Below are 12,375 nucleotides of genomic sequence, written 5' to 3' on the forward strand. Positions count from 1 at the left end.
AGACGGAGATCAATATAATTGACAACTCATTTAGAGCAGTGAAATTATTCTTTACTCAATTGTACATTAAACCAATATAGGGCAATTGATTGATGTAATAATAATTAAAAAATAATAATAATTATTATTATTATTACTATTATTATTACATATAATTATTTCAAGTCTATTGATTGCTAATGGTGCCTCTTTAAAACTTGACTGATGGCTTCACGTCTTTGATTGTTGTTGGAAGTAGAACAAACACAAAAGCTTTCAGATGAACAGAGTATAACTATAGTACAATTAATATGATTAAGCAGATCACCTGGAATAATTACAAAAAAAATGTGCTTGTAATCTGTGCTTGTTACTTTTGTATCTCAGAAGTGTAGTCCTAATGAGTCGGGAACAAATTGACTTGTCTCTTTTTAAATGTATTTGGTTGGAATAAGTAACCACTCAACACAGTGGTCTTGAATTAACCAAAGCTGATGTATGTGTCTTCCAAGCAGCCACAGTTTACAGCACATGACAATGACCATCTGTTTATTTTTTTTACTAAAGAAAATATTTCAAATGATACACACTTACCCACTTACCCTTGAAATGACAGGTCCCATATGTACACTCATGCACTGCATATCATTCATATTTAGAATATGCAGATTTCCAGTCAGCGAGACCCGGTTCAATGAAATTGCGATCCCTTGACTTACTTAGCATTCCGTCAAAGTGGCTGCACCATGACAGGATTCGATTTACAGTTCTGTGCAAACCGCCAAAGGCAAAGAATGCTGACGGCTGCCCATAAATATGGATTTGGCCCATGAACTGCAATCAAAGTATTTACAAATGATATATTTTTCATTTCCTCTGTTTTTAATACACGTTTATTTGTGTAGCTTAAGGCCAGCAACTAAATGATGAGACTTTTATTTATTAATTAATTCATTAATTCATTAATTCATTAATTCATCCTTTATTTTAGCAGGGGGAGACACCATTGGGCCCTGTAGCAATGCAACTTAAAAAGAGAACAACACACTCATGAAGAAAATGCATGTCACAGCATATAGAACTTCCATCTGTTTCTATCTGTTGCTTTTCCTCCCCATTCGAGACGGTAGGAGTGCTTATGGTTGTGAAATAAAATATATGGTGATTATATTACGGGGTTTCAATCTTCCCTGAATCAAAGACCTATACGATGAACACGACAACAGCAAAGCTCACAGAATCAAAGATCGTATAGTCGCCCCAACCGTGGACTGTTTCAGATGCTGCCACGTGGAAAGTGCCTCTCCTGCCATAAGGCCACTGTCAGTAGACTGCTAGAGAGCTTTCCTCCCCAGACAGTCAGACACATGAACAAGCTAGCTGAAGGAAAGAAAAATAAGCTTGGGATCCTGGACAATGTACCGAAACCTGAACGCGCTGATTGACGTGTTGACTGATCAGCGCAACAACCCTGGCAATGGCAAGCTGCAGTGCTTCTGCTTGTTAGTTATGGTTCGAACAGATGTAAACACACATCAATCAAACACTTCTATGTTGCCTACAATGCATTTGATTTGTGTTGCAATGGACTCTCTCCTTGGATTAAAACAACAATTCCTGTTTAATGTTTGCAGTAAAAATACATTTAAATATGTCTTTTTACTGTAAGTCCTACAATATGGGCATTATTGTGAATACAGGGATTTGCAACTTATAAATAAATGTGGAAGTGTGTTTATGGGAGACCAATGGCGCCCATGACACCGCCTACACACACTCCCACCCAGTTTTGGCGCTATTGCTGCATACTGTTAACACATACAGTACATTACTGTACACAAGTATACATGTGCGCACACACACGTGCACACGTGCACGCACGCACGCACGCACGCACGCACGCACGCACGCACGCACGCACGCACACGCACACACACACACACACACACACACACACACACACACACACACACACACAGGTGAGTAATCAGCCACCTGCCCTGTTCAACCCCTGCTCCTTCACAACATGAGCTGTTGGCAGGTGGCTTGTCAGTCCACAGCAGATGGAAATTGAAGCTTCCGTTAACACAGTTCCAACTGGGATCCTAAGAGACCCACAAATCCAGAACAGTAGGTCAGAAGACAATGATGCAACCTAAAAAGAAAACCAGGACTAGGTCAAAACATAGTACATTGCCTGGGCCGTGTATGAAAGACTGCAATGTCGATGGTGTAACTGTAACATGTGGCAATTCGAGCAACCCAAAATACGATACCATGGCCATTTCTGGCCCTCGTCCCCTCAATAACCGATATAAAAGCAGATTGCTATTCTCTATACTGTCTGGCGGGGATGTATTTGTCATCTCAGTGTTGTCATGATGAGGCAGCCATGTCCATAGTGAGTTCCGTGTCAGCCATGTCCAAATATGGAGTCTGTGGTGTAAGACTGTCAATGCTAACCATGACAACCTGGACTCAATAAATTAAGCTAAGTTATCTGGAATCATGGGATACACATAAGTCCACTCTTCGACTGGAGCCCCACCAGATCTTACTCCATTGTCTACTACAGGGACGACTTAAGACCTGCACATTTGGTCATGTGACATAACCACCGTGACAACATCATGGATAATGAGAATCTACCAACAGAATTTGATGTTGTCATATTGGGCACAGGTCTTGCTGAGTCCATTGTGGCAGCAGCATGTGCCAGAGTTGGACAACGGGTCCTCCATCTTGACAGGAGGAGTTACTATGCAGGGAACTGGGCTAGCTTCACATTCAACAACCTCCTGGCCTGGATCCAAGAATATAACAATGGTGGTAAGATAAAGGAGGCGGTCCATGATTGGTCCAGCTTGATAGAGGAAGGAGAGGAAGCCGTCTGTCTGTCATCTACAGACTCTGCTCCAATCAGCAACGTCCAGGTGTTCTGTTACACCAGTGAGGAAGAGGCAGGAGAAGAAGAGGAAGTGACTACGACTCCTGGTAATTCAAACACCACAGAAGAATCTGGAGGAGGACGTGGCAATAATGGCTGCACCACAGAAACCACAGATACAGGAACTGGGAACACCCAAGAACCAACATCAGAAACACCAAAAGAACAGGTTGTGGAGGAAGAGCAGGTGGGGCCTGAGGGCAGCCAATCCCCCCAGTCCCCGCCCTCTCCTGTTGAGAACCAATCAGAGCCAACCAGGAAGATCACCTATGGTTGGCTATTGAAGGAAGGACGACGATTCAATATTGATTTGGTGTCAAAGCTGATGTATTCTCGTGGCCCATTGGTTAACCTGCTCATCAAATCAAATGTCAGCCGCTATGCGGAGTTCAAGAACCTCACCAGGATTCTCACCTATCTTAATGGTCGAATTGAACAGGTTCCGTGTAGCAGAGCTGATGTGTTTACTAGTAAACAGCTGAGTGTGGTGGAGAAGAGGATGCTGATGAAGTTTCTAACGTTCTGTTTGGACTACCAGGATCAACCACAGGAATACCAAGCATTTGCTAAGCGTCCGTTTGTGGAGTTCCTCCGAACCCAGAAGCTGACGGACAACCTGCAGCACTTCCTGCTTCACTCCATCACTATGGCGAAGGAAGACACATCTACAGAGGAGGGCCTGGCATCCACACGTCACTTCCTGCAGTGCCTGGGTCGCTATGGTAACACACCTTTCCTGTTCCCCCTGTACGGTCTGGGAGAAATCCCCCAGTGTTTCTGTAGAATGTCTGCTGTGTTTGGAGGGATCTACTGTCTCTGTCATTCCATCCAGTGCTTGGTGATCGACAAAGACAAAAGGTGCAAAGCCGTGATTGACACCCGAGGGCAGCGAATCAGCTGTAGCCATGTTGTGGTGGAGGGCGGTTATGTTGAGGAGGGGCAGAAGTCAAGGGCCACTAGGACCATTTCCAGAGCCATTCTGATCACAGATGGTTCTGTTCTTCCTAGCGAATCAGAACAACAGGTATCTTTAGTATCGGTTCCACCTGTAGAACCCGGTGGTCCAGTGGTGAGGCTGGTAGAACTCTGTTCCTCCACCATGACATGTATACCTGGAACCTATCTAGTCCATCTCACCTGTCAATCAGTTGGCTCTGCCTACCAAGACCTTTTGCCTGTGGTTACCAGAATATTCCAAACGCCAGAGTCCCGAGGTCAAGAGGGCCGTCCTTCTGTCCTGTGGTGCATGTATTTCAACATGTCTGACAGCACAGCGGTGGAGGTAGGGAGCTATGACCTACCGCCCAACGTGCATGTCTGCTCCAGTCCAGACGCCTCCCTGGGACACGAACACACCATAGCCCTGGCTGAGTCCATCTTCCAGAAGATTCTTCCAGAGGAGGAGTTCTGTCCCCCGGCTCCAAACCCAGAAGACATCATTTATGACACAGATAACTCCCCACAGGGGCAGGAGGACGTGGAGGAGATGAGGAGAGGGAGGAAGGAAGAGGGGGAAGAGATGCAAGAGGAGCAGAGCGCTCAGGTTGAGGAGTGACCACACACACATGGGAGTATTCGGGGAAGAAGGATAAGCTTTTCTTAGGGCTCGCTGTTGTCCACCACCCAGGCAAAACCTCGTGCTTGATGTTGTGTTACAGTACATTCCTCAGCTGTTCAGAGTGTTAAATTGGCTTCTCTCTGGATGTAAATGTAACATTTCATCATCTTCCCACAGATGTATCTTTTATCAGACCATTATTTACTAACTTTTGCATTAGTTCATTTAACAGTGGACTATAGGCATCATTCCATTGTGCGCAAACATGTTAATCTTGATTGTCCTAAGCTATTAGGTGTCAACTTAATCATCAAACCTGTTGCTTCATCTTGTAATACAACAATGGAACTGGTTTCAAATGTTTTTTCTCAAATAATTTTTGTTCTCTTGAATTATTTGATTGCTTCTACTAAGGTAGCACAATTTTAACAGAAATGTGGTTAAAACATGGCATGGGTGGCTCAATTTCAGAATTATGCCATCCCTAGTAGTGTGGAAGTGCCTTTAATATGCCGTCCAGGGAGCAGTTAGGGTTTGGTACACTTTGACACAGACTTAGCAGACTGGAGGGAAAACTGGCAATCTTCTTATTACCAGGCTGCCTCTCCACCCGATCAGCTATGGCTGCCCTCCAAAAAAGAAGGGAATTATCATGTTAATTAAAGTCTATAGGGGTTCAAGCCCAAAGGACTGAAACCGTATCGTTTTTTTTGCTTATTTCTCTGCTTCTACCGCAGTTTGGCAAATTCACGATACATGGTAAATGGTAGAGACATGACATTTTCTCCAATGATTGGAAGTTGAGTGCATTACTTATAAATATGACCCCAATCTGCCTCATGGGGGTGCTATATTAATGGTCAAAATGTACATTGAAAAGTCAACTTTTTACGCACTGGCTGAATTTGCAAAGTACAGAATTGTGGACCAAGCTTATCAAAATTGACATAGCTTACACCTTTTTGATATCTTATTTATTTTTTGAAGATATTGACCAATGAACTTAAAAAGGGCATGGCTCAGCATGGTCCCAATCAACTTGCAGGATATGTTTGCACAAGTTCCTGAAACATCCTTGAAAGAGAGAGAAAAAAGAAAAGAAGTGGCGCTAGACTAAAATGACATATTGTCGAGCGATTCAGTTGTAAATACATTATTTTTGTCAAGTGATACTTGAGAAAATATTTAGCCGTAACCCATTTACACCGGGAAAGAATCGGTGTCATTTTTAGATTTCTTTGTCTATTTAAAAATAGCAGATCTACAAGCTCATAGCACGGCACCGAGTGCCGCGCTATGAGCTTGTAGATCTGCTATTTTTGAAAAATCTTCAAAATGTGTGCAAATCTTTGAATAAATATATATTCTTTAAAGCTAACATTTGTAACTCAAATCTTTGGTTCTGGGGATTCTACGAAATCTCTGACAGATTAAAAAAAAAAAACGTATCTTGCTATAATATCAGTGGTTCTTAAAACCTTTTTCATGTCAAGGACCACCACAAAATTATGTATTTGGCAGCGGATCCCCATCTCAAAATAAAAAATATATATAATCAAAGATTTGCACATAATTATTTTCACGATTTAAAAATAAATAGCAGATCTACAAGCTCATAGCGGTGCCGCGCTATGTGCTTGTAGATCTGCTATTTTTGAATAGCCCAAATAAATCTAAAAATGACACAGATTCTTCCCCGGTCTTAATGGGTTAAGATAAAGTTTTTGTACGGCAGTGTTACTTCCATGCCTCACTCTATTGAGAGGACCGTGAAAGCTTATTGGAGCACACAAAATCAACATCCAAGTAAGATCAGCAGAAACAATGAATTCTGCTTGAACAGGGCCACATTTGAAGAAGTGGACTGAGGCTTTTTTCTTTTTTTTTAACGGGGTTCTCCCTGCTTCCGTGGTCCAAGCTCCTGGGTGGGTTCTGTCAGAGTCATAGATGAGAAATGGATATGCTGGTTCTGAGGCAGGACCCGTGTCAACCACCCAGAAAGAAAAAGGGCTTGCCGACCCATACTGACATATCGTACTGGGGATGTGTTGTATGCAGGATGAGCAGGGTCTTGGGGTAGACAGAGAGGGTGTCAGGTGGACACAGACAGGTCATTTCCCATCCACGCGGGGGGTCCGCGGGCTTGCAGACTCAGCATTCCTGGACTCAGATGATGATGACAGCTATGGATGCACATGGTGGGTTCCTCCACAAGGCCATTCCTCCTCATCAGTCTCTCAGAGGGAGAGTTCAGCACAGTCAGCACAACACTGATAAAAATGTCGCTGTGTGGCCTCCTTGATATACTTTATTCTCCACTGTGGAGCCAGAGAGAGAGAGAGAGAGAGCAAGCGAGAGAGTGAGAGAGCGAGAGAGGGGGGAGGGGCATAGAGGCACAACATAGACAGTGGAGTCTATACACTCCCCTCTCTCCCCTTCTGTTCCTTTCTCTCACCTCTCCACATGCTCATGAAAATATAGCTGTTTAGATCTATGGCAATCCATCTTTGGATTATGGAATCTCACCACTGGATCGCATTTCCCAATTCTCGACAATTCTCGACGAAAATGTTGTTTTTGTCAGTGTGCAGTGGCACAGAATCTCGCATACCATACATCTGATGCTTGAGATAAATACAAAGTCTTTCTCTCTGCGGCTGTATGAAGAGTTTTTTTTTTTTTTTTGGCGCCCACACTTACATTTCAACAAACTACTATGCAAGATTTCATTTGGAGTAGTCTTTGCCAAGGTCGTGAGGAGATGCGGATAGAATAAGGCGGAAACTGTAGAGAGAGCGAGAGAGAGAGAGAGAGAGAGAAAAACAAATGAGTTTGACTACACAGTATTAACTGCAACAGCGCATTACTCTGTTCTTGGGCCTTTTGATTAATGGTTTAGACAGGGAGACTGTGCTTAATATACTGCCGCTCTCTGGCTTCGCCTCCAGGGACCTGAAATGGATTCTTCCTGAATTCTATCCTCTTGAAACTTCTCTAACTTCTCTCTTAGGCTGTTAAGATAGAGAAAATTAGATTGCAAACATCCATTACGACTGGGCCATTAGAGACTTTTTTTTCTTCTTCTTGAATGATATAGAGCCAGTTGAGACACAGTTGCCCTAAAAAGAAGACAAATCCAGCCATAACAAATTATGAAACGGTTTCGGGGAGAGGAGACTTCAAGCTTGAGTTTGACACGTGTGATATGAATGAGAGGTTGATTAGCTGTCAGTGACCGTGCGTATCGTCGTCCCCCCGTTTGTCGCAGCTTGTGGATCTGATTAATGAAAGAAAATGGAACCCCAGAGAAACTGCTGCCTTTTTTCCCCTTTTCCCCTCCGCTCTTCTCCTCCTCTTTTGTACTCCACTTCACTCTCTCTCCTCTCCTCTCCTCCGGATTTCAAGGCTCTCGCCTCACAAAGTGGGACATCACTAGTTAGAGGTGAGCGATGCTGGCCCGGTATTGACTAAGGCTGTCACGCTCTCTGATGACTCATGTTAAAGCGCTTTTTTTGACTAACAGGATTTATCAAAGATGTGTCACTCAGAGAGGTTTTCCCGCTCCTCTGTTCCCCCGTGGTGGGGTCTCTGTGGATGAGAACAGTCAAACCATTATCTCTCCACACTTGACTTATTGACGGGGATGCTGGAAGCGCATATCCTCCTCAAAAAGGACTGCCAACGGACTATGAAAGAGGGCTAAACGGAGGTTAGCCAATCACAGTTATTCGGGTCAAGTACATAAACATACACATCGCCTGACATGCTGATGATGGGCAGTTAAAGAGCGGCCCAGGCTTTTATTCCCTACTGGAATCACTTAAGGGATCAAAGCAGCCCGAGCACTGACTGATCTTGTGTTATTGTAGAAAAAATACTTGCCTTTTGATGTCGAGAGACAAACAAAGACAACGTTGGGTGAAGTTCGGCCAGTTGGCTGCATGCAAGTCAGAGTGGAAAAAGCCCCGTTTATGAAAGCCGACAGCCTATCATTGAACACAGGTTCGTGACAACGCACTGTATGGGCTCTGCTCTCGGCATCTAACTCACGGTGATGCACCTCGCTTCACACAGTGCTGTTCGCATAGCTCTAACTCAGTCTTACACTCGTATTTGTGGTGGAAAGTAACTAAGTACATTTACTTAAGTACTGTACTTAAAGGGATATTTCACTTTCAAATAAAATAAACATTTAAAAAATATATTAAAAATAAATGAAAAAAGTAATGGAAAAATCACGGCCCCCTCACGCATTAGAGTGTCCTACTAATGTGTGAGGGGGCCGTGATTTTGCCATAACTTTTTTCATTTTTTTAAAATATATTTTTTTAATGTTTATTTTATTTGAAAGTGAAATATCCCTTTAAGTACAATTTTGAGGTATTTGTACGTCACTTGAGTATTTCCAATTTCCAATACTTTTACTTCTACTCCACTACATCTCAGAGGCAAATATTGTACTTTTTACTCCACTACAATTATTTGAAAACTTTAGTTACTAGTTACTTTGCAGATATAAATTATTACATTATGAAACATGAACCACTTTAGCCCTATTTTATACCTAGGCTATTTGAAAATAGCCGATCTACAAGCGCACAGCGCGTCGCATCACGACGCGTTGTGAGCTTGTAGATCTGCTATTTTCAAATATTTTAGTACTTTTACTTTTGGTACTTTAAGTACATTTTGATGCCAATACTTTTGTACTTTTACTCAAGTAAATGCAGTAATTCTGGACTTTTACTTGTAACAGAGTATTTCTATATCGCAGTATTGGTACTTTTACTTGAGTAAAGAATTGTAGTACTTTTTCCACCACTGCACATTTCCCCAAGTCAAACAGGCCAGTGAATGCAGATTGAATCCTCCCACACAGACATGTCCTCAATCTTGACACACTCAGCTGTTCAAAAAGTTCAAAAACAATTATCCACATCCCGCTAAGCTACTGGATTTCACTGAATTGGGAAATTAATTAGGGGCTCATTTCTCAAGTCGAGTGAATGAAGTAAGTTTCACTGGTCAAAGGGGCACACTCTCCAAATTATGTTTACATTACAAACAGATGGCTGTTTTTAGTTAGTCTGTCTCTCGTTGATGAATGTTGCGCTACGGACAGATGGCCGTGGACAGAGAGAGTTAGACATGCAGAAAATGATACAAGGTATTTCTCAAGGTTGCCATAACAGATGTTTTCTCCATTATCACAAGCCACGACCTCACTCAGACGCGCCGTCATTAGATGCCAGCTATTCTGGCTCAGGATGGCAACCTGAATTAGTGACAGACTAATGTGCAGAAGGCCTTTCCTGTCTCCTTGTCACGTCTATGGAGACAGACGAAGTGGATCTCGTCCACAGCTGGTGATCATCACACTTCACATCCAGTCAGCGTTACACCACGTGGAAGAATATGATTCAACGTGAAGCCAAAAAGACTTTAATAAACATGATCAATTCCCCCATCTCTCTCCATTCAGGGCTTTTAACCCATTAAGACCTGGAACGCATCTGTGTGTCATTTTAAGATTTCTTTGGGCTATACAAAAATAGCAGATATACAAGCTCATACAAGCTCATAGCGCGGCACCGAGATCTGCTATTTTTGAAACATCGTGAAAATGTGTGCACATTTTTGAATATATATATATTTTTAAAGCGAACATTTTTAACTCATGTTACAACTTCTGGGGGTCCCTGGAACAAAATATTTTGAGATGGGGGTCCACGGCCAAATATATAATTTTTGAGAACCACTGATATTATAGCAACATAATGTTTAGTTAAAATAATAACTGTTTAGAAGACATTTTTGAGCCACAAAAATAGCAGATCTACAAGCTCATAGTATATCTGCTATTTTTGAATAGACCAAAGAAATCTAAAAATGACACAGATGCGTTCCCGGTCTAAATGGGTTAAAGTCCAAGTGAGACAGCAGGACTGCGCCGTTTGACTGAAGTTGAGACTATATAAATTGAAGCATATAACTGCAAGCATGCACATTTGCACTCCAAATATCAGTGCGTGGCTCTAAACATCTCTTAAGCTGCTATCTGACTTACTATGAATTTAGATGAATTAAGAGGGATCGTAAATGTGATTTGTTTCTGGCCTCACAATGTCCACTGTGCTGCAAAGCTCGTAGAGGCAGGTGCCAATGTTGTAATGGACTGGGCATAACGCTGAATTACATTTTATGCACAGAGATGCTTTCAGAACAGCGAGGAACACAATCTGATAATCAACGCAAAGTCTTTGTTTAAGGATCGATCCAAACAATCAAATCTATTTATTAGCCCAAATGTATGCCAGGCAATGTGTTAAAACAGGAATTATTACCTTCAATAAGCTGGTAGAGTAAATGCAAAATGCAATATTACATTTGATTAAAAAGAAAAGTCAATGAAAGGCTGTTTCGTCACACATGAAAATCTCTGAGGCCGGCTTTGTCTCATTGCGTAAATTTGTATTTGCATACAAGGGGAAAATTAAAGCGAACAATGCATTTATTAGCAGAACATCTGATATGTGTCACGGCACTGCAGTGGGGAAAACACACAAAGAGAACTGTTGCTTTGACAAGGCCTGATTAATGGCAGTCAAAGCATGCGAGATTGATGCTGATGAAGGCCATCCGGATATGTTTTTCTATTCATTCTGACATTTAGCTCCCCTTGGTTTTGCAGAGTTTTTTGTACTAGGAAAGTTATCCTATTTTCCAAAGGAGAGTTTACCTTGTTTGACATTTGAGAGACAGACGGATGTGAAATGTCTGGTATAATTGATTAAACGGGGATGAAGGGGGGTGAATGGCACTGCTCCAGTACTGACTGAATGTGTGAGTAGTGTGTTACTGATCCCCCATAAAAATAGTTTATAAAGGACATATATACAGCTGTATCATGGCTATACAGTACTATCATTGATACAGTCGTATACAGTGTCCTGAGGGATGGACAGATTGTCTGACTGGTGAACAATTGCCAAGTGATATCGTTTTCCCCCCAACTAACAAACAAACATGGCATGTCCTAAAGACAGGCTGAAAGGATAATACAAAGGATTTACTCTGCAAATATTTATTTTGTTTTCCTATCAAAATATCGTCACCTTGCTAGAATAATGGCCTATGTCATTTAAAAAAAAGTTTTTCAGAAAACAGAAAAAACTGAGCCAAAACAAACATTTCACCCAAAAAGTTTATACTGTAACAATATATGACTATTGACTTACAAATAGCGCTGTCTGTCAGTTACATAACTGCACGGAGCTGTCACAGAGTTACACCTGGATGAAAATGTCTCTGCAAGGAATCTGGTCAACTTTGCTTGATAGCTGATCAAACGTAATGGCACAAATAGTGGGGTAGCTTACATGTTGTGACCATTTGTCTTTGTCTAACTTAGCTGTCATAATAGGTGAACATTTGGTGAAAATAGCCAAAACACAGGCTCACCACACAGTGTGGTGTGTGGGTAAAACAAAAATATTTAGCTTTGATCAAACAGACACACATGGACACTCACAGACAGACCAGACCCTCTTGATGGCAAGCTCTTACAAAGTCATGTCGGGGAAAAAATATATATATTGTGGGATTGTTGTTTGCCTGTTTGTGTGTGATTGTGATATACACAGCTGCATATAATTGTGCAGACGTAACAGGCAGTGGTGGAAAAATTACTCAAATGTTTTACTTAAGTAAAAGTATCAATACTCCAATGTAGAATTACTCTGTTACAAGTAAAAGTCCGGAATTCAAAATGTACTTGAGTAAAAGTACAAAGGTATTGGTATCAAAATGTACTTAAAGTACCAAAAGTAAAAGTACAAACATGTTTGAAAATAGCAGATCTACAAGCTCACAACGTGTCGCGATGCGACGC

At 41.8% G+C, this 12,375-nt stretch overlaps 1 protein-coding gene across 1 annotated transcript; it reads left to right on the forward strand.

Annotated features, from left to right (window-relative positions):
* Positions 1-2,609: 2,609 nt before the first annotated feature.
* LOC308078876 (rab proteins geranylgeranyltransferase component A 1-like) lies at positions 2,610-4,481 on the forward strand (the record flags this gene model as incomplete). The annotated part of the gene is made up of 1 exon (XM_080420219.1): positions 2,610-4,481. One exon carries the CDS (start codon positions 2,610-2,612, stop codon positions 4,479-4,481), a length of 1,872 nt encoding a protein of 623 aa, XP_080276345.1.
* Between the last annotated feature and the right edge of the window lie 7,894 nt (positions 4,482-12,375).

This window comes from Gymnoscopelus braueri, assembly GCF_963280865.1.
Source record: "Gymnoscopelus braueri genome assembly, chromosome: 22".
Classification (NCBI taxonomy): domain Eukaryota; kingdom Metazoa; phylum Chordata; class Actinopteri; order Myctophiformes; family Myctophidae; genus Gymnoscopelus; species Gymnoscopelus braueri.